At 40.7% G+C, this 23431-nt stretch overlaps 1 protein-coding gene across 4 annotated transcripts in view; it reads left to right on the forward strand.

Moving 5' to 3' along the window:
• The window catches only part of TAF1B (TATA-box binding protein associated factor, RNA polymerase I subunit B), a 68070-nt gene extending 45121 nt beyond the window's left edge, over window positions 1-22949 (forward strand). For all 4 annotated transcript variants that reach the window (XM_058682514.1, XM_058682512.1, XM_058682516.1 and 1 more), the window contains 7 exons: window positions 5507-5654; window positions 7442-7619; window positions 8187-8233; window positions 10893-10983; window positions 15562-15632; window positions 16563-16785; window positions 22510-22949. In XM_058682514.1, coding sequence (XP_058538497.1) covers window positions 5507-5654; window positions 7442-7619; window positions 8187-8233; window positions 10893-10983; window positions 15562-15632; window positions 16563-16785; window positions 22510-22714 — 963 coding nt within the window. In that variant the 3' untranslated portion in view covers window positions 22715-22949. The remainder of the gene's footprint in view (window positions 1-5506; window positions 5655-7441; window positions 7620-8186; window positions 8234-10892; window positions 10984-15561; window positions 15633-16562; window positions 16786-22509) is intronic.
• Window positions 22950-23431: the final 482 nt, after the last annotated feature.

Genomic DNA, 23431 nt, shown 5'->3' on the forward strand with positions numbered 1-23431 from the left:
CTGCTACCGTATTTTCTTTTTGCTCTGTAAATTTTGTCTTCAGGGTAAGGCAGACCCATACCTTAGTGTTACACATCTAATAATTACAGCTTCATAAACTCACCCATGTAGGGTTCTATTGTTAAGGTATTTTATTGTTAAGGTATTTTAAAATAAAGGTAGAAAATAGCAAGTGGTAATAGATTTTGAATGTAGATTTTATATATATTGATTTTTTTTAATCTTCAACTTTCTAATTCTAATTATGACCTCTCTAATATGTTGTGTTTTTGTTTTGTTTTGTTTTTTTCCTTTAGACAGATGTTATTTAGGTTCCTTTTTTATACTTCTTAAAAATTGTAGGGGCATCTGGGTGGCCGAGTTGGTTAAGCATCTGACTTTTAATTTCGGCTCAGGTCATGAATTCTCAGTTCGGGAGATCGAGCCCCGTGTTGGGCTCCGCATTAATAATGTGGAGCCTGCTTGGGATTCTCTCTCTCTCTCTCTCTCTCTCTCTCTCTCTCTCTCTTTCTCTCTCTCTCTGCCCCTCCCTCACTTGTGCTCCGTCTCTTGCTCTCAAAATAAATAAATAAACGTTAAAAAATGCTTCAAAATTATAAAAAAAAAATACAATTGTGGCACCAATAACTTAAAACTTACCACTTAAACCATTTTTAAGTGTGCAGTTCAGCGGAACGAAGTACACTCACATTGCGACGCGCCCACCACCATCCCCGTCTCCGGACCTTTCTCATCTTTACAAGCTGAAGCTCTGCCCCCATTAAACTCCAGCTCCCCACTGCACCCTGCCCCCCAGCCCCAGTTAGGGTGGGTAGAGAGCCACTGTTCTGTACTCTGCCTCTCTGGATTTGACTCTTCTAGTACTGTGCGGAAGTGAAGTAATACAGTATTTGTCTTTTTATGTTTGACTTATGTCACATGGGAGAGTGTTTTTAAGGTATATCCAAGTGGTAGCGTGTGTCAGAGATGAAAATTTCTTTAACAAAAAAAATTTTTTAATGTTTCTATTTATTTTTGAGACAGAGAGACAGAGCGTGAGCAGGGGAGGGGCAGAGAGAGAGGGAGACACAGAATCGGAAACCGGCTCCGGGCTCTGAGCGGTCAGCACAGAGCCCGACGCGGGGCTCGAACTCACAGACCGTGAGATCGTGACCTGAGCCGAAGGCGGACACTTAACCGACTGAGCCACCCAGGTGCCCCTTAATTTTTTAGCGTGTATTCATTTTTGAGAGACAGACACAGCGTGAGTGGGGGAGGGGTAGAGAGAGAAGGAGACACAGACTCTGAAGCAGGCTCCAGGCTCTGAGCTGTCGTCACAGAGCCCCACGTGGGGCTCGAACTCACGGACGGCGAGATCACGACCAGAGCCGAAGTCGGACTCTTAACCGACTGAGCCACCCAGGCGTCCTGCTTTTTAAGGCTAAATAATATTACATTTTGTTTATCCATTCATCCTTGGACGTTTGAGTTGTTTTCACCTTTGGCTGTAGTGAATAATGCTGCTGTGAATGTTAGCGTGTGAATATCTGTTAGAGTCCCTGCTTTCAGTTCTTTTGAGACATCTACACAGAAACGCAATTGCCGTTATCATATGGTAATTCTATGTGTAATTTTTTAGACTACTGTAATATGTTTTTGAATATTTATTTTTTTCTTATGAAAGAAATACATTCAGAATGATTAAAAGAAATGTAGAAAACAATGAAATGTATAAAGAAGGCAATAAAAATCACCCACAATCCAATTTCTCACGGATGCCATTAACATTTATATTAGTTGTCTTATTTAATGTGTATTAACATATTTGCAAAATTAGGATTGAAGACTACATACAAATTTCTTTCTTGCTTTTTTCAACATTTTTTTTTTTTTTTTTTTTTTTGGGACAGAGAGAGACAGAGCATGAACGGGGGAGGGGCAGAGAGAGAGGGAGACACAGAATCAGAAACAGACTCCAAGCCATCAGCCCAGAGCCTGACGCGGGGCTCGAACTCACGGACCGCGAGATCGTGACCTGACTGAAGTCGGACGCTTAACCGACTGCGCCACCCAGGCACCCCTCTTTCTTGCTTTTTTAAACTCAGTATTGCACTGTGAATATTTTCCTAAGTCATGGAACAGCCTATGAAAAAAGCTTTTAAAAAGCCTTTTTAATAGCTGCTTTTTAATAGCTGCTTAATATGTATGCATGGAACGTATATCTAACATAGATGTCCATTAATAAGGAAATGTTGGATTCACAGGGGAATACTTTCCAGTGACTTAAATTGATGTTTTCAAAGGCTATCTCATGATATTAGAAAATACACACAAAATATAACGTTAGGTGAAAATTTAGGAGACAAAACTTATACAGCTAATTCGGTTTGTGCAAAGGTTCTCAGACAGATGGGAGCTTAGCCTAAGAGCAAGGTAAACCATTAGATTTTAGTAGAGGAGTGACATGTCAGATTTCATTTTGAAATATCACTCTTGCTGCTAGTTTCAAAGAGATAAAAGCGGATATGGAGATACCGTTTGGTTGAGAGCCCAGACTGGGGTGATGGAGGCTTAGAGGAGGGTAGTGGTTATGGAAGGGATGGGGACGAGCAGCATTCCAGACCCAGCCTTGAGGCAAAGAGTCTGTGTGCACGTGGTGTGTAAGAAATGGAACTGTCAAGGACGAGTTCCAAATGTTGGGTTTTTGTGGCTTGGTAAGGGATACCAATGGAGGACTAAAAGTAGGGGTATGGAAGAGAAATAACTCAGTTTGGAGCGTGTATGTTTGACACAGTGGAAAGATACTCAAGTGGAGTTGTCAAAGACGCTGTCGAATTGAAATCCCGGTGTTATAAATGTGAATATGCCCCAAAGGGCTGAGAGAAAAGTCCTCCAACATCCTAACAGTGGCTTTCCCTAAGTTATGAGCATTTTTTATTGTCTTTATTATAGTATTTTATATTTCATAACTTTTCTGTAATGAGCACGTATTATTTTTATAATCAAATTTAAGTGTTACTAGAATACATTCATGGCATTATTTATAGTAGTGTAAAAATTGGAAACGACCTATGTGTGTAACAGTTGTAGAAGATTGGTAAACATTAAGTGGAAGGATGCTGAAGACCGTCTAGCCGCCTTTTGAAAAAAGCTTTTCCGTGTTAGCCAAAAAGGAAAAGTCTGTTTAAAAATAAATGAAACACTTGAAAGTGAAGTCTACCCTACGGAATGGAGATTAGGAGAATCTAGAATCAATTGTAAACTATAATATAAATCTGTAGATTTGCATTATTAATAATTATTTTACCCTCTGTTCATAGGTGAAAGAGTGGTAGCCTATTTGTCACCAGATACTTAGTTTGACCTACCAGCTTTTAGCGTGGACATTTGAAAATATATTGGGTCTTCTTAGCTTCCCAGATTGCTTTTCATTAAGGACCTTACAGTCATGAACTTATCGTACATGATACTAGTCATGAATTTATCATACATCAAATTGGTTTTTTGAGATGATTTTTTTTCTAAGGGGAACATTCAGTGCTCTGGTGTTTATTTTGTTTGCAGATAAAAATGCTTAATTCTACATCCTGCCTGCATTATTTAAAAGGATTAGAATTGCCGGGGTGCCTGGGTGGCTCAGTCGGTTGGGCGGCCGACTTCGGCTCAGGTCATGATCTCGAGGTCCGTGAGTTCGAGCCCCATGTCGGGCTCTGTGCTGACAGCTCAGAGCCCGGAGCCTGTTTCAGATTCTGTGTCTCCCTCTCGCTGACCCTCCCCTGTTCATGCTCTGTCTCTCTCTGTCTCAAAAATAAATAAAACGTTAAAAAAAAAAAAATTTTAAGGGATTAGAATTGCCATAAATCTTGTCGGTAATGTTAAAACTGTCTTAACTTGAAAAGATACTTCAAGTCTCGTGCAAAACGAAGCAACTGTTCTAAATGAAGTAATTTTATGAAGAAAAAAGACCAGTTCATCTCGAAGGTCAATGAGAATTTGATTTCCTTTTTTCTCTTTTAAATTCACAGATTAGAATACAATGTACAATATTTCGGTGTACAAGTAGAATCACTCTATCTCAACATTTGAAAAAAACTGAAAAGGCAGCACTGCTACCGGGAGAAGCAGCATTACTCACACCTCTGAAACTCCACCCTTGTGTTCACTCTAGTCGTTCCCCCCGCCCCCACTCCAGAGTGATCACTGTCCTGACTTCTCACTCCGTAGGAGCTTGGTGCCGAGTTGCTGGGTTCTGCACTTTATATGCATGGATCATTCTCTACTGCGCCTGGCTTCTTTCCTTTAACGTGATGTCTTGAAGATTCATCCAGGTCGTTGCAGGCAGAGCGTTCATTGCCTTGCTGCAAAGTGCTCCTTTATGAGACTATATCAAAATTTACTTGTCGTTAATGGTATTTGGGTAGTTTCCAGCTTAGGGCTTTTGAAAATAGCATTATTGAGAATGTTCTGGCACGTGTCTTTATGTGGACATCATGTACATTTCTGTTGGGGATATGTAGCTAGGAATGGAGTTGCTTCACCAAAGAATGTGCACATGTTCAACTTTAACACTGCCAACCAGGTTGCCAAAATGTTTGTCTTTAGCAGGGTCCTACCATATCAGAAATGTTAGTTTCTCTGAAATTCCATAAGCCTTAAAAAAAAAAAATCTTACTTGAGTTACTTGATAACTTTCTATTTTTATACTGTGGTTATTTTCACACACCTTTCACACACCTTTCTGGGTTATAAACTCCTTGAAGGCATTGTTTTATTCATCTCCACCTTTCCCAAAGTACCTCGCATAGACTCTAGATGTAACATTTTTTATGTGAATGGATGAGTAAATGAGGCAAAGTTATATGTAGTGTTAATTTCAAAGATGTTTATAAATGGCAAAAATAAAAATAGCATACCAATTAAACTACGGGGGTGATCTGAAAGTGAACAGCATACATTTCTTAATAATAGCTCATAGATTTTCCTGAATTCTATAAGAGAATCTTACATGCAGTTATATGGGAGAAGTTGAGTTGTGCATTTTTACCTATTAGACTTAAGCCCTGGTATTACCGGCCACGCAGAAGCATGTGAACGTAGTGAAACAGTAAGCTAAACTTGGTAGCCATGACTTTGAAGGTGAATGAGAGGGTGTGGTGAGGAGGCGTGGGAGGGAGGTCGTGCAGCAGAGCAGACACGATGGCTCTGTAACTCCAGTTTGCGTCACAGCTTTGTCCCTTCCCCCAGGTTCTTCTGTGACTGGCAAGAAGTAAGGATTTCTCTCTGTCATGGGGAAGGCCAGGAGGAGTTTTATGAGCCAAATGGAATTTTAGTGGCCTTTTTATTTAGCGTTATTACTGTTTTAAACTGCTAAGAGGATAGTAAGGATTTATGGGTGTTTTCCTCTTAATGCTTTTCTCCACATTCCAAATTTTATTCGGTGAATACGTATTACTTTTAAAATCAGAAAATATTTCCTAAAAGGAATTTATGTTGCAAAAGTTGCTACCTTGATTATCTTTTATTTCAGTCTTGGCCTACCTATGAGGATATCTATAAAAAAATGATTGAAATGGCCAAATTCTTAGATTTGCCACGTTTTCCAGACATAACTGAAGACTGCTATCTTCATCCAAACATCTTGTGTATGAAATACTTGATGGAAGTCAATCTCCCTGGTAAGTGCGTGGGGTATGTGGTGAGGAAGCTGTTATCGAGTTGTAGAATTATAATGAACAAAATACGGAATCCTCTCGAATCACTGACTATTAGAGCCACCTGACAGGGTCCATAGTAACATGAAGCTTAATTTCACAATCCTTTCTTAAAATATTTCAGACCACGTAACAAGGTTAAAAGGACATTGTTCAGAAATTAAAGAGTTCTGTTTTGATATGAGGGATATGCTTGGTTTTACAGTAAGTTTGCTGAGTGCGATTAAAGTAACAAACGTTTCAATATGTGTTATTAATGACCTAGGTGCCCCCCTCCCGAAAAAAGAAGACAATGCTTTGTCATTTACGTGAAGCATGATTATTACACAATGAATTCTAATTTAAAAAAATCCCAGAAGCTCACCTATGGTAATGTTTTTATTGTTTGGTAACATAATGCTATTTCCAGTCCCTAAAACAAACGGAGATCAGTCTGGTAGGATCCCAGTGAACTCTCTGAGGCAATGAAACACAAATGTGAAGACAGCCTCGGTAGACCTTGTTCACAATATACCGAGACACAGGTAGCTCGATGGAATCTGCCAATGGAATCCATTCCTGAATTTCTTGCTAAACTAGAAATGTGAGAAATTCAGGACTTATGTTCTTAAGAGAAAATACAAACATGGTGTGCCTATCCTATTGCTTGAGCAATATAAAAAATGTGATTGAATATAGTTTTTAAATGGGGAAGGAAAATGCATATGTTCACGAACCAAGCAATATTCAAAATTGTGTAGTGTAATTTTCACGGTAAAAATAAATATAAATATGTCATAACATAATATATGCACGAATGTTACACCAGGTAATAGAAGGAATACAGGGGCTTACCAAAATGTAACTGACACAGGTCGGCTCATGGCAAGCGTCTGGTTCATGGGCTTGCTGTTGGATAGAGAGGGAAATAAAGTCAAGAGGAAATGGCGACTGAATGCATGCATCAAATTGCAATTTAATTCATTACAATTTATTATGCTCTTATAAATAACAGCTATTCTGCTTAAATTAGTTAAAGTAGAATGTTGCATATCTTATGTACTTAGCGAGTAAAGAAATTTGTTTAGTAACAGTGTTTTCAAAGTATGTTCACTTGTACTATCTTACTTAATCTCAGTTTATCCTCCCATAACCCATTTTACAAATGAGGAAGTGACTAATCCAGAGTCACAAAGGTAATGATCGGAAAGCCTAAATATATAGGCCCTAGCTAGGCCGTCTGGTTTCAAGTGCCACATTATTCAGCTTCGAATGATAGGTGAAGGCTAAACTGAACATATAATGTCTTTGGGAAAGCAGTACATCAAGTTCAATATGCATCGAACCTTCTAGCGTGCTAGCCAGCGTGTCAGCCAGCGAGTGAGCGTATACTTGTAGAGAAGCGCTTGGTCTTATAAGGGAGTTAGTTTCAAGTAAGTGACAAATTGCTGTAGAAACACAGACAAGAAACCTGTATGAAACGATAGAAAACTAGTGTGTGGCTGTGAGCTAGGTACCAGAATGTGCCCTATAAATGGTAGATGTCTTAGGAAGCCCAAATAGGAAAAGCTACGCCTTGCCAGGATTCTGCCATCAGTGTTTCTGCACAGATATCATTTTTGCGTTTCTTTTCTTCACAAAATGTGTGCCTCTGAGTTCTAGCATCGTACCGCGTCTTAAGATGATAACACTTGTCTTACAGAGGTACAGTTTAGCGTGGTCGAGTTAGGCAAAGAATTTATTTCACATTTTGCTGTTTTGCTCTTCAACAGATGAAATGAATGATTTAACCTGCCAAGTGGTAAAAATGACTGGAGTAGGAGAAGTGGATTTTCTGACATTTGACCCCATAGCTAAAATGGCAAAAACCGTTAAATATGATGTACAAGCTGTCGCCGTTATCGTAGTAGTATTGAAACTGCTCTTTTTATTGGATGACAATTTAGAATGGTAAGTGTATATCGATTTTATGAGGAAAAAATCGTACTGTTTTTACCTAATTGTCAGAGGTAAAGGATTCCATATATTATCTGCACAGAAAATAGAGCCTCTCAGTTGTTGTAGAACACGGGCTAGTAGCAACAATTACTTCTTACAAGAATTTTGACTCAACCCGTTGTCAGAGATTTCATTCTACCTTAGAAGTTATTTGCCTTGCGTTTTCTTGCTATTTTGAGGTAGATACACATGTTCTCATTGCTTCACTGATTCTGGACTTTAAATCATCACACACAGACCCTAAAGAATCTTGTAGTGCTTTATCTGTATTGCCTGTAGGCTCCTGGCGCTGTGTGTCTTCAAAGATCATTTCGGAGAGTAAAGGAATCTTGAAGTGTCCCCCCTCCCGAATGCCCGTAAACAATGGCAGGGCGTGTAGGGATTTGCTTCTCCATTCAAAGTTGGCATCGGTGTCAAGTACTATTCTACACTTTTCTTTTCTTTAAGAAGAATTCGAAATGCAACCGTCTTCAAAGAAGTGATTTCTCAATGAATTGACTTGCTTATTGGTGTTTCCAGGTCTCTGTCTAATACCGCTGAGAAATATAATGAAAACAACAAAGAAGGTACTTAACTTTTTATCATTCAACTTCAAAGTGGTTGCAAGTGATGGATTAAAAGAAGCAAGAGATGTAAGGAAGAAACTTTGAAAAATATGCAAGGACACACATATACACACATGTGTACAAATTGTACCTTACGCCAGAATTATTTCTTCATATAATTATCTAATTATACATCTAGGCTACTAAACTTCAGTGATTTCCTACTGTGTGTAAACACCAGCCAGCTTTTTTAGTCCCAGCTTCTCCTCACTAGAGCGCCAAGACGCTGGCACTTCTGGGACTGTGCCATCTGTTCTAACACCTCAGCCTTTGCTCACCCTGGTCCTTCCACCTGAAATGTTTTCCTTCCTACCCCCCTCCTCCCCCAACCCCTGGCAAAGCCACCTTTATTCTCCAAAATTCTACCTTCCCTTCACACCCGCTCGTGACCTCACCACTCCCCAAATCGGAACTTACCATTCCTGCCCAACCGCTCCCGAACAAACTTCTGTTGGAGGTTTTGCACAGTGGACTAGAGCTGGTGGACAAGGTATGTGCAGCCCTGGTGGATGGCCAGGACCTGTAAAGTGCTAAGAAAAGCTGGCAGGGAGTAAGGGCAACGTAAACCATAGCAAGATAGAGAGGTAGATTGTGAGCTCCCAGAGGGAAGGACCACGTCTTTCTTTCTTTCTTCTCTTTTTTAAATGTATCTTTAGTGCCTAACACAGTGTCTGGCCTGGGAGCAATTCAGTGAAGTTTGGAAAATATATGAATTCTTAAATTCAACTCTAGTTTCTTAGTTCCCTCACTAGGATTTATGTTCATTGGTTTCTTTAAAAAAAAATTTCAGCTTTATTATTGGGTTATAATTGACATATAAGATTGTAAGATATTTAAAGCGTGTATCATGGTGATTTGATATTTGTTGGCACTGTGAACGGATTCTCTCATCTGGTTAATTAACACATGTATCACCTCACATTTTAATCCTGTGTGTGTGTGTGTGTGTGTGTGTGTGTGTGTGTGTGTGACAGAGAGAGAGAGAGAGAACATTTAAGTCCTATTCCCTTAACAGATTTCCATGATGCAATACAGTGTAATCAACTACACTCACCATGTTTTACATTAGATTTTCAGACCTTATTTATCTTAGAGCCAAAACTTTGTACCCTTTTACCAACCTGTCCCCATCTCCCACCCCCAGCCCCTGGAAACTACTTTTCTACTCTGTTTCTAAGAGTTTGACCTTCCCCCCCCCCACCCCAATATTGCACATACATTGTTTTAGGAGCTTGGATTTAACGGTAAAAATCAGTTCGTGAGTTCTTTCCAGAATATGTGCAGAATACTTCTTTCTGTACATTGCTTCATGTCAGTTTCGACACAGAGTGGAAGGTTGAACAAAATGTCTTCTAATGTCCCTTCTCAGGCTAAAGGGCCATCATAGACTGTGTAGACATTTAGAGTAAACAGAGGGCTCTGATATATCATCTGCCCTGTGATGCTCCAGATAAATCCCTGCTGTCAGCGGGGCGAGTGTCACCGTCCCCACTCTCTCTGCTTCCCTGCTGTCCACCGTCCCCTGCCTCCCCACATTATTGATGAGGAACTTGAGGTTTAACGAAGTTGTGGCTTATTTAAGTTCACAGAACTTTATGTTGTATGAATCACTATAGTTTTCCCCTGTCCTTGTAGCTATTTTGGTAATTCCTGCTCCTCTGTGGCAATATGGTCTATGATGCCATATTGAATTCAGTGATGATGATACTGGCCATTTGAAAAGATTCTTAGGTACACATTGAAGGAGACTGTCTTCATTAGAAAATATATAAACAAATTCAGCCTTGGGGCACCTGGATGGCTCAGTCACAAAAGAGCATGCAACTCTTGATCTCAAAGTCGTGAGTTCGAGCCCCATGTTGGGTGTTAGAGACACTAAAATAATCTTCCTTTCCTTTCTTCTGATTCCCTCACTCTATAATCCTCTTTTCTGATTTACCTTTAATTTTATTTTTTTTTCCCTCTGAAATCATCCCATCCCCCCATGTGGATTGAGTAAAAGAGTGAGGAGTGAATTCTTATATTCGACTACATTCAATTCTGTTGTCTCTCTAACCGCGACGTCTTGAGCACACACTCATCCCAGCTATTCAGTACAATCCCCTTTCTTACTTATCTCTAGATTCTCTGGATTCGGATTCAGATTGGGAAGAACAGGAATAGGAACTGATGAAACTGGAAGTCCAGAGTCAACTATTACAGTGCCATTTCGCACATTTATCAGTCATTTGTTCCTTAATTCGAAAGTATTCACAGACATATCGGAGCCTCACCGTGTGCCGGACGCTATGCTGGGTGTTGGGTTGGGAAGAAGAGTCATGATTGTAGTGACAGCTAAAATATGTCCTCTCTTCTTAAGGAGATGATAGTCAAATGTAGGAGAAACAGGCATATACAGAGATGGTTTTAGTATAATCTAGTTAGGGCCACAATACAGGTAGGAACTTAGTGACGGATTGCTCAGGAATCATGTGGGAGTACAGACACAGTGGCTCCTTAATCCCCAAAAGGTTGACTCCATAGTGTTTGTTTGTGCCAATGAATGAAGACTCAAATGAACAAGGTATGTGGTTATAATGTGACTTATTTGGTTACTAATCATGGATTTCATTTCTTTCAGATAAGCCATGGTTTGATTTCAGAAAATGGTACCAAGTTATGAAGAAATCTATTGATGAGAAAAAACAAGAATGGGAGGAAGCCAGGGCAAAGTATGTTATCTCTTCTAGTTCTAGATTTACCTACTTGATTTCTAAGTCCGTTACCTTCTATTTGAAAGCTGAAGTTTCATTAGTTAGACTCATCAGCACTGTGACATTTTTTCTAGAAATACTCGCCCATATATCCTAATCAACTTTGTCTTTTGTGTTCCTATTAACTCGACTCCAGATTTTATTTGGATGTCACCAGTGTTTCCATTAATGTCCTCTTTCTAACCTGGGATCCAATCCAGAGCACCACATTGTACTCAGTTATTAATTTTTTATAATTTGCATGAGTCTCACCTCCATTTCTAATATTCCTCCTCCTTCCCCTTTCTCGAAGTTGAACATTTTTCATCTGCTTTCCAGTATCACAAAGACTACAAATATCAGTCTGACACAGGCAGTTGGAATATTCCCCCAAATAAAAATCCCCACAAAAAGCAAAACAGAAGAAAACTGAAAGAGAAGATATTTAATTCAGTCGGTCTCGCCATTTGACTCTGAACCCTCGTTCTGATGTAGGTTCACTGCGATAGAGTGGAAAGAGCATAGCCGTAGAGACGGACAGTGCTGGGTTTGAATCCTGATTGCGTACAGACTAGTTGTGTGACCGTGGGCAAGTTACTTAATTTTTTAGCCTTGGTGCACTGAAATTTGGATCGCTTGTAAATTTTCGTAGACATTATATTTTATATAACATAGAGTACATTTCTGTTGATCTCTGGTTTGAAGAGTTTTATATCGATTCTAAGAACTTTGAGTCTTTACAAGACTTTGAAGAAAAAATTAATGTCTGTGTATTGTATGTAAATTGAGAATAACCCTCATTTGATCAACTAATTTTGTATACTTTGAGAAAAATAAAGGCTCCTCAAATGAGTTAAAATGAGAATTCATTCAACTCCAGGTTCCTCATCAATGAAATAGGGATAATAATGCCTGCTTTGTGCTCTAAGACCTAAATTTCACTTTTCACAGGTAGAATTTTTCATAGGTAGAATTTTTCATCTACATTTGAGAGAGCTTTTAGGTAGAGAAACAGACTTGTGGAGCTGAATGAGGCCCTGTGGGGAGGAGGATCCTTGCCAGAAAGGGGAGAGGTGTAGCAATTTCTCGAGATTCAGGTTTGACACAGTGATGGAAGAGAAGAGGTAGGGCGGGAACTTCTTCTGACAGCCTGTGGGGACCCAGGAAACTGGGTCCTTCCTCTTCCTTGTCAGAGAAGGAAGGTCTCCTGAGTCGTTGGGTCTCAGCAGGTAAAATACTAGCAGCAAGAACAGGAGTTTGTTCCGTTGTCTCAGGTTATGTTGGAGAACCAGACGTCGGGCCTTTTATGGTGCCAGCAGGCCGACCTGACTGATCCTGAGAGGCTAGGTATTCAGGGGCCATGCCACTTGGCGTCTCGGTGGTAACTAGGCATGCATTAGCTCAAACCAGGCACCGACTCACACTTCAGACATAGCTGTTAGAACCCCAGCTGATATTTCAGCGTTCAATTGCACATCAAAGACTTGCTGACTTTTAGCTACTCTAGGGGAGAATTTACTGACCAAAGAGAGGATGTCTGTTTTCAAAATGGCATCTTCAAAATGGCTGGGAGAACAGTGCCCAGGGAAGAGACTGTCCAGGGGATCTGTTACCAAAATCCTTCTTCATAGAGTAGGTGCTCTGAGCTAAGTGAATCACTACTGACCAGTGCTTGGGCACACAGCCCCTGTGTGTGCAATCTGTTACCTGTCTGTTTCACCCTACCCCACCTCTATTGTTGATGTAAATTTGTAATTTTTTTCTCCCGTTATTCTGAACATCATCTTCCACGTTGTCAGAGGAATGTTAAAGTGTCTCCTGTAGCTAAGTATAGCTCACTATGTATGAGATCATGAAAAACATTAATAAACAGTAGTTGAAAGCCTAATCACAGCTTAAGAGTTTGTCTTCATGACTTCCAGTTGTTACAGAAGATGCTGGGAAGAACATGGAGGAAAATTTAAAAGCATGTGCAGAAAATCTTTGCAGCCTTTTGGGTGAGGCACAATTCCATAGATATGATAACAGAAGTGTGATCTATAAAAGAAAGAAATTCTAAGTTGGACTTCATCAGAAGAAAGAATATCTATCCTCAAAAGACACTGTTAAGAGAATGAGAAGCGATACGGTGGGAGAAAATATGTGCACATCACATACCTGATAAAAGATTTGTATCTAGAATAATATTAAGCATTCTCATACAGTAAGAAAACAGACAAAAAACCCAATTTTTTTAAATGGACAAAAGATTTGAATTTCACTACATACTTCACTAAAGAAGATGTATGGGGCCCCTGGGTGGCTCAATCAGTTAAGCATCTGACTCTTCATTTTGGCTCAGGTCATGATCTTATGGTTTATGAGTTCAAGCCCCATGTTGGGTTCTGCACTGAGAACAAAGAGCTAGCTTGGGATTCTCTGTCTCCCTCTGTCTCTGCCCCTTCCCCCTATGCACGCACATGGGGTCTCTCTCTCTCTCTCTCTCTCTCTCTCTCTCTCTCTCTCTCACACTTTCAAAAATAAATAAACATTAAAAAAAAGAAGCAGCAGCTGACCTTATTTAAAAAAAAATTTTAAAGATGTATGAAATGATGCTCAATATCATTAGTTAATAGGGAAATGCAAATTAAAACCACAACAAGATATCATTACACACCAGTTAGAATGGCCAAAAACAAAGCGACATGAACAAAAAAGACCATACCAAATGTGGGAATTCAAAATGGTTCAGCCATTTTGGAAGTTTGACTGTTTCTCATAATGTTAAACATACATTTAAACATTAATAACACTATGTAGTAATTTCACTCTTACATATTTACCCAAGTGAAATGACAACTTCACGTAAAAATCACCGTTCGAATGTTTGTACGGGTTCCATTCACAATGGCCAAAAAGTGGCAACAACCCAAATGCCCTCCAGCAGGTGAATGGATAAACCGAGCGGAATATGTCTGTACAATGAGATACTGTTCGGCAGTGAAAGGAACAGACTTCGGATGCATCCACAATACGAATGACTGAAATGCATCATGCTGAATAAAAGTCCCCAAAGGTGACATGTGGCATGATTCCCTTTATATGGCATTCTGGGAAAGGCTAAATTCGAGAGATGGAAAAACATCAGTAGTGGCTTGAGATCAGGGATGTGAGAGCGTGAGGAGGGGTTGTCTGTGAAGAGGCACGGGAGACGTTGGGTTGACAGGCCTGCTCTGTATACTCACCATGGTGGTCGTTACGCCGCTGTGTGTGTGTGTGTCTGAGCCGGCCGACCTGTACACTGAGCTGTGGGGGAGGGGGGGTATGTAAATTATACCTTAGGTTTTAATAGTTGGGAAATAGAATGGGAAGACTGGTGGGAAGGATATAGGATTCCTACAGAAAACATTAGGACTTTGTGACGTGCCTCTGTTTTTTGTAGCTTTTATAGTTTGGGGAAGAGGTAAGCAAAGTACAAATTTAAAGAAGGCGTGTTTAGACAGTTAAAATGTCATTTTACATCACTTTTCCCATTTTCTAGGCGTATGACCTCAAGGAAATAATGCCTTCTTGATTATAGCACAATTGCTACCTGTAGAGGCATTTATTATAAATGCATAAGAAAATCTATCTAGATTAGGTATCACAAGGAATTTTTTTCTTAATTTTTTAATGTTTATTTATTTTGGGTGGGGAGAGGGGCAGAGAGAGAGGGAGACACAGCATCCGAAGCAGGTTCCAGGCTCTGAGCTATCAGCACAGAGCCCAATGCAGGGCTCGAACTCACGAACCGTGAGATCGTGACCTGAGCCAAAGTCAGACGCTCAACCTACTGAGCCACCCAGGCACCCCCACAAGGAATTTTTAATAGCGGGTTTATCCACTGATTGGGATTAAAGCATTTAGGAAACTTCTTTATTATTTTCCCCCCTGAGTACATTGTTAACGCTTATTATTTAAGAAAATAAATAACAAAAAAGATATTTGAAAGAATCACAAACTTGTTTCCCTTAAGTTTCAGTGACAAGCTCTCGGATATATTTTAAACGTATGGTTCACTAAAATTTAGTTCGTACATAATTTTCAGGAAAACTGTCACTTATCAGCATCGATTGCATCACTACATCAGAAGCTTGGTGCTGACTGTTTACCTCGTATGAGTTACCAGAATCAGGACACCTCTGATTTAATCCTCAGCAAAAGGGCAATTGGCCAAGGCACAAAGAACAGTTGTTTCTTAGGTGGTTTCACTTAATGAGAACAGACAGCAAGAGAATTTTATGGTGAAGGAAACCATTTCTACATTTTTATATAATTCATAGCTTCTTCAGGACCTTATGACACCTGGGAGAGTTTGGGGATGAGCACGTCATTCTGTTGGCTTGCTGTCACCTTCAGCGCTCCTCACTTACATCTATGACATAAGTGCTACAGACCCGTGTCAGTAGGTCATTCCAAGGCAGAGGTACGACACTGAACAGCAGGAATTTCAGAGATCGCTTCAGAGAAACTTTTCTGAACTGTGTTTAGGTCCATTTCTTCTCCATCGTACTCCGCATATTTTTCTGTGTTGTGCAGGTATCTGTGGAAAAGTGAAAAGCCACTCTACCACTCATCCATTGACAGAGCAGTGGCATTTAAAAGAAGAGGTGAGTTGCGGTTTCTGTTAATGCCCCATAGCATCACCATGTAGAAAAGCTAAATATCTTGACTTGAAAAGGGCGTGCCTAGGGGTGCCTGGCTGGCTCAGTCAGAAGAGCATGCTACTCTTGATATGGGGGTCGTAAGTTTGAGCCCCACTTTGGGAGTAGAGATTGCGTTAAATAAATAAAAATAGTTAAAAAAAAAAGTGAGTGCCGAAGGAACTTTTTTTTTACTTCTTCAACAAGCGTTTCAATGCACATCCAAAGAAACATCATCATCTGCAAGAAATCTCCATGGGAATCTATTTCAGGAACGTTGCATTTTTTAAAACAGAACTTAAGTTCCCACCAAAATCTGAAATCCTATCTTTCTATGACACTCAGAACTCTTTGGTTTGGAGAATTGCCTTTAGGTTGTCTTGTTAATTCCCCACCCCCCCCCCCAATTGTGGTAAAAATACATAATATAAAATTTACCATTTTAGTCTTTTTTAAGTAGTTCCCCAGTGTCCCTCATCCAGTCTGTTTCCCTTATTGTTTTCGCCTTTCATTATCTTGGTGCGTTTATCAAAACTCAGAAACCGGGGCGCCTGGGTGGCACAGTCGGTTAAGCGTCCGGCTTCAGCCAGGTCACGATCTCGCGGTCCGTGAGTTCGAGCCCCGTGTCAGGCTCTGGGCTGATGGCTCGGAGCCTGGAGCCTGTTTCCGATTCTGTGTCTCCCTCTCTCTCTGCCCCTCCCCCGTTCATGCTCTGTCTCTCTCTGTCCCAAAAATAAATAAAAAACGTTGAAAAAAAAATTAAAAAAAAAACAAAAAACAAAAAAAAAACTCAGAAACCGACGTTAGTACGTTACTAACAAGTAAACTACAGGCAGTATCTGTGATTTAACATTAGTTTTCATTTTATTCCTTTCCTTTTTTTCCTCCCATTTCCAGAAATGGTGGTGGATCTACAAAAACAATTTAGCACATTGGTTGATTCAACACCAACTGTTGGAAGAAAAAAGCCTTCAAGTTTTCAGTTCAACTGGGCTGAAGGAGACGCGGCTAGAACCTGTTTCCACGGACACAGCCTCCAGGGGATCCTGAAGAACAAAGGCCAGTCACTGACAACCAAGAACTCACTCTACTGGCTAAGTACCCAGAAATTCTGTAGAAGGTATGTGATGCTTTTAAAAAATCAAAGGATAAAAAAAAAAATCAGGAAATCCCTCGTTTGGCATGAAGCAGTATTCTTTTCTAATTCAAAAAGTCACCTAAAATTAGAGGTGTCGTGAGGACCAGATAGGTCATTTGTTGGAATTAGAAGATGTTGGGCGGGGCACCTGGGTGGCTCAGTTGGTTAACCTTCTGATGTCAGCTCAGGTCACGATCTCACAGTCTGTGGGTTCGAGCCCCGCATCGGGCTCCATGCTGACAGCTCAGAGCCTGGAACCTGCTTCGGATTCTGTGTCTCCCCCTCTCTCTGCCCCTCCCCTGCTCATGCTCTGTTTCTCTCCATCTCTGAAAAATGAATAAACGTTAAAAAAATTAAAAAAAAAAAAAAAGAAGAAGATGATGTTGGGCTTAGAATCAAGAAAATTGGAATTAATGCATTGAGTCCCGTTTAAGAGTTTTAGGGATGGAGGTGTTAACTCACTTTACTGCGATAATCCTTTCACGACATGTACGTCGCACGCTTTGAACTTAACATACGTCGTGTCGATACTATCTCAACAAAGCTGAAAAGAGTTTTAGGATATAAAGACTTTTTTCGTTGTGACTTTGTATTTTTACACCAAGCTCATCTGATACTAATCTCAGTCTTGATGCATAGAAACCGTCTGTCCGGCAGTCTCCCCGTAAAGAGGATGTGCCAGTGCAGCCGGCTGTCCGTTCCCTGGCTCTGCTCTGCCCACAGCGAGCAGGTCACTTCCCGCTCTACGGCTCTGTTGCCCCAGTTGCAAAACCAGCGTTTGATCGAGTGGGGGGGGGCTCACGTCCTTCTGTTTTTCCCGTGGCACAAACAGCGCGTGATGCCGATCTTTGCCCTCTTCTCGAAACCTCCACGGGCTCCCCTCTCACTCACAGGAAAGTCCGAAGACCCTCCAGAGCTCTCTGACCTTCCCTGCTTCCCTCCTTTTCTCCGTGTTCACTGCCTTTGCTCACGCCGGCCTCCTCGCCGTTGCTCGAGCTGGCCAAGCACCCTCCTCCCGCCGGCCTTTGCACCTGTTGTGCCCCCAGCCCGGAGTGGCCTTCCTCCATGTGTCCTCAAGGGCTCCCTTCTGTCAGGTGTTTGCTGCAGTTTCTCTTCACCAGCCTGTCTAAACTAGCACCAGCTACCCCCCACCCCCCCCACACACACCTCATCACCCCCTATTCCCCTTGCCTATTTTTTCTTTCTTATAGCTTCTGTCACTATTGACTAGATTGTTATTATATTTGCTTACTTGCCTGCCTTCTCACACTAGAATAGACTGTAAGGTCCTTGAGTGCAGGGACTCTGTCTTAATGAATTAATGAAAGCCCCCAGAGGCTAAAACGGGGCCTAGGTGCTCGCCAATTATTCGTTGAATGAATGAGTGGAAAATAGAGATGAGAATTAAATGAGATGTTTGGTGTCTGGCACCTAGTAAATCTCAGTAAATGATAACTATGATCATTGTTTTCAGTAAACCTAACTTTCTGTTAAAGAGTTTCTCTTCCTAAGTTGAGTGTCAGTCAAAGGTAAGTAAACTGTAGAAAATCCAAAAGTAAATAACAAAATGAAGTCATCTGCATTCAAATTTACTACTTAAGAAAGGCTGAGCAGAGTCTCGAATGACTGGGGTGCCGCCGTCTTAGCAGCAACAGGGAAATGCTGGAATCCCGACCCCCGGGTCAGCTCCGTGTCTGAGGTGATACATTCCTTTGCAGTGGTCAGCGCAAGGACTCTTTCAGGTTTTCAGATTTCATCAAAAGGAAGAGAAAAGGTCGTAGTCCCGGCCAGTAAGGAGCCCCCGCGTGAGACCAGTACGTTAGGAAGTGGTGATCTGGCGCCCTTCTGTCTCGTCCACCTGCAGGGTCAGTCCCGAGGGAGGGAGGGAGGCGCTCATTGTACCTTTATGCTTTTCCCGTAGTGCAGTCAGTGTATTTCTAGACGTTCTTCACAGATGTCATACGGTGATAGAAGACAGTTACAAAGAGACCTTGGCATAGTCAGAGTTGAAACAGCGGAGATTTTTTTTCTCTCTGCGTCAACTGTTAAGGCTAAAAATTATAACCTATAGACGAAGCATCAGTGATACCGTGACTTTATGCGCCAAAATTCTGTCAACCTTGCCTATTTCGACCATAGCCTAGAACCAGAGGGTGAGCAAAAAAGGCTTCAGCGAACCAATAAAAACGCCCCAGGGTCCAGGACTAGAGCTGATGCACTTTTCTCAGAAAGCCCCTCGGCCCCTCGCTCACAGCCTGCTTACTCTGCCTTCGGGTGTATTTCTGTCAGGCCGAGTTGTCTGATTTCCAAACTCCGCATCGTCAAAAGAAACAAAGTAGGAGGGACACCGACAAGGGCTGTGCCGATAATCATCTTGACAGCAAATGTAAGTGACACCCACCCGGTAAACAGTAGAGGAGCCGGCATCAGAAGCAGAGGCAGACAGAAGAATTCAAATGACAGCGGTCTGCAGTTCATTCATGACACACAGTCCAGTCCCTCCACGCCACAAGATAAGCCTGATGGGGTCTCCGCTTGAACACAGAGCAAGACCCACATGCCGTGTGCATTCTCTTTGGGTTTGTTTTTCTTAGCTGTATTTTCTTGTATTTTTACAGCAAAAATGGACAGCCGGTAACAATATAATTGTAAAGGCTAAAACACATTATATCGAACGTGCTCTGTTTAAGATACCCGAGTCACGTATCATTCGGTTTTAAAAGGTGTCCGTACAAAATGGTTAAAATGAAGTGTTCCGATGCTGAGGAGAGCAGATCTTCAGCTGCATAGAGAATTTTGTCACACGGAAGACTCACGTCTGTAAAATCTCGTGCGAACTCTCAGGCCTGGAGGACTAGGCAAGGAGGACAAGAGCACCTCTCGACGAGAGGCCGTTTATCCTTCTTACCTGAGGCGGAGCCAGCCGTCTTCATGAATCAAAATGCCCCTCATACTCCTCAGTTGCCACAAGTGCCCGTCTGTAAGTAGGCCAGTTGCTGGCAGTTAGCTCGGTCTGAAGGCCTGTTGGAGGCACTGGCTAATCAGGTGTCTGCCCTTGACCTCCCTGAGACGAGCCGGTGGTTCCTCTCCCCTTCCGCAGGAAGAGGAACAGCCATGGTATTTCAAGTTGCCACCCATGGGAAATGGAGAGGCTTTGGATGTGCACACAAACACACACACACACACACACTTTTTTTTTTTTTTTTTTTGCTCCCACAAAAATCTTATTTGAATTTAGAATTTTTTATTTTAGAGGCATCCGGTTAGGGTTTCAGTTAAGCATCCAACTTTGACTCTGGTCATGACTTAACCGTTCATGAGTTCAAGCCCCGTATCAGGTTCTGTGCTGACAGCTCGGAGCCTGGACCCTGCTTCGGATTCTGTGTCTCCCTCTCTCTCTGCCCCTCTCCCCTTCACGCTATGTCTGTCTGCCTGTCTGTCTGTCTCTCTCTCAAAAATAAGTAAATATTTTAAAAACTTTTTAAAATAAATAAAAATTTTAATTTTAACTAGTATTTTAAACTATAGTAAAAAAAAAAAGTACTCAAATATGTCACATGCCAAATTTGAACCTATTTCAGACCATCAAAACATTAACTCGTGTTAGCAGGTTTATTTTTGTATGTATACAGACTTGCGAAACTATTCTTTTTGCAGACATTTGAACTTCTTTCAAGGAAGCTCTCATGAGGAAGTTCAAATGTACCTTTACACTGACTGCCCCCTCTTTTAAATGTAAACCTGTGCTTCATCCCTTCACATAAAATTGTTTGTGTAAGCATATTCTTACAGCATCCATTTGCCACACTCATTTATTTTCCGTGTCAGAGATCAAGGAACATCAGTTGGCCCTTGTTCTTCTCACAGCAGAATACTTGGCAATAACAAACTGTTGTATGTTATATTCAGTTTGATGGCTTATAACTCTAGGATAGTTTTCTGAGTTTGTGATAAAGAATATAATCCTTCGAAGGTATTTCTAGGGATTCAGCTTAAAAATAAAAGCCCTTATGGGAGCAGATAATTTGTATGCCTTTTGTTATCTTTCTGGTATAGAGGTAGAGCCTCCCAAGGTAACAACCCTTTTGGTTAAACTGTTTGTCTGAAAGAATCTCTCTTAAAATAACTGAAATTTAAAAGAAAAGAGGGCACCATTTTGTGAGAATTCATGTAAATGGCTTATATTTGATTTCTGTTAAACCAATCAATGAATAGTTGAGGCTTTTAAATTTCCTCTTAGTGAATATGGTAGGAGGTTGGCTTTGTTGTATATCATCATTCGAGTAGTCTTCAGACTTTAAGTGAAAACAAAAATCAATTTCAAAGGAGTATAGTGGAAGTGAACATTTTTGAGCCCCTGCTATGTGCCAACCATAGGGTTAAGTGCTTAATATATGTTCTCATTCAATGCTTTTGTCTACTCTCGGCGGCAGGCACTGGTATCTTTTCCTATTTTACAGGTCAGAGAACCAAGTATAGTTGTCCGTAGTCACAACTGACGGGGGCAGAGTTTTGTGGGGCAAACATTAACTTTCAGGAGCCGAGGATCATCTATGTTAGATAAATCCTAAAAGCGCATATCCTGTGTATGTTGTTTACTTGTTTTTTAAGCTTCTTATTATGGAAAATGTCAAGTATATTAAAAAATAGAGAGACTAGTTTAATGAACCCTCCTCCCTGTACCTGTCATTCGGCTTTAACTGCCGTTAGCATGACTGGACTTGCTTCACCCACGCCGACTCCCTCCTCACCCCCACCCCCAGATTATCTGGAAGCATATCTCAAATGTCATAATATTTTTAAAAACAAAACCATATAGCATTAATCAGACATTTAAAAACGAATAGTAATTCTGTAATACTATCAAACATGCAGCCAATGTTTTTTAAAATTTTTAATAGAATTCAATCCAAATAAGGTCTATACACTGCAAATAGCCAAGGTGTTCCTTAAGTGTTTTCGTTTATAAATTCCCCTTGTATGCCTATTTTTTTTTTTTTTTTTTTTTTTTACCCCTTGCAGGGAAAAATTACTTGTTGAAGAACGCAGGCCTTTTGTTCTGTATAATTTCCCATAGCCTGCATTTTGCTGATCACGGCCCCTGAGACTAGTTCGTCTGTGCCCTGGATTGCCTACACCTTGGTATAGTTAGAGACGGAGAGTTAGAGTGAGTTAGAGGTCCGTAATTAGAGATTTGGTGGTAGTTGGAGATTTGCTCAGATTCAGGTTCTACTACTTTTTAAGATAAGCTAAATTGCTTTGTACACTCTTGTTTCTGTAATAGGCACAAGATTGCGGGCTACGTTATCAAGGCTGGTGTCTTATTTTGGGTGGGGATTAGGGATTATTTATTTTCTTTTATTTTAAAAAATACGCCCAGAATCCCTTCCTGTGTGCCGTTGTTTGCCTCGAGCCGGATAAGGAGAGCAGTCCACCTGGGACGGAAGGACGTCTGGGAGAGGAATTGTGAGGCCTGGCTCTGGGGCGTCCAGTACCCTGGCCTGGTAGCAATGGGTGGTGCTGACCTCTTGTCCTCTAAAATTAAGGAGATTTGCCAGTGTTCCAAGTTTCCTCCCAACTCAGAGTACTGTTTTAAGCCGAACCGCATATACTTGCTAGGTTGTTTAGTGGATGTGTCAGGGATAGGTGCATACATTTCCAAATGGCCATTTTGAGATAACTTCTTCCTTTTTCTTCCCTTTCCAGCTATTGTAAACATGTGACGACCTATGAAGAATCAAATTTTTCTCTGAGTTATCAGTTTATAATAAACCTCTTCGCCTTCCTGCTAAGAATAAAGACCTCTTTTCTCCATGAAGAAGTGAGCTTAATTGAAAAGAGACTTTTCAAAACAAAATACGGGAAAACGAAAAAGAAATCTTCAAGATCCAGGAAAGGGAGAAAATACTGAGAAAGATGAAATCGAAACTCTCTTGGGAAAATATCTCAATAGTGACAATAATGTCAAATTATAATATTCCAGAGAATCGCGGAAAGTAGAATTTTATTACATATACATGCTTACATAGACACACATATGTAGCCAATGTGCTTATAAAAACATGTATTGGAAAACAAGTGAACTCTGTATTATTTTTTAAATTATGAATGTTCCTTGACAAAATTAAAATAAGTTTTATAAATAATACCTGGAAATTTGTATTCATTGTGTTTTAAAGCTAAATTTGCTTTCCGAACTAGATCGCTTCCTTATTCTTTATGCCCCAGAGGAAATCCCGGATGGATCAAAGATCCAAACGTCATAACCTTTACATCCACATATACGTTACAGTGTTAGAAGTAAACGAGTATAGCTGTCTGGATGATCTTGGAGTGCAGAAGGACTTTCTGAGCATGCCCCAAAACCAGAAGCCAAAAGGGAAAGACTACAAAGCCACAGGCAAATGGCACGTTAGGAAAATATATTTGCAGCACATGACGGACACAGGACTAATTTCTTTAATGTATCAATAGCTCTTGCAAAGCAACAGAAAAAAGGCAAACTGAGCAAGAGGTATGAAAAGATAGCTTTCTGGAAAAAAGAAATACAAAGGCCAAGCCAAAAAATGATAGGATACTCCACCCCGGTCACATTAAAGAAATACAAATTAAAATAGATACTATTTCC

Source organism: Neofelis nebulosa, chromosome 9 (genome assembly GCF_028018385.1).
Source record: "Neofelis nebulosa isolate mNeoNeb1 chromosome 9, mNeoNeb1.pri, whole genome shotgun sequence".
Classification (NCBI taxonomy): Eukaryota; Metazoa; Chordata; class Mammalia; order Carnivora; family Felidae; genus Neofelis; species Neofelis nebulosa.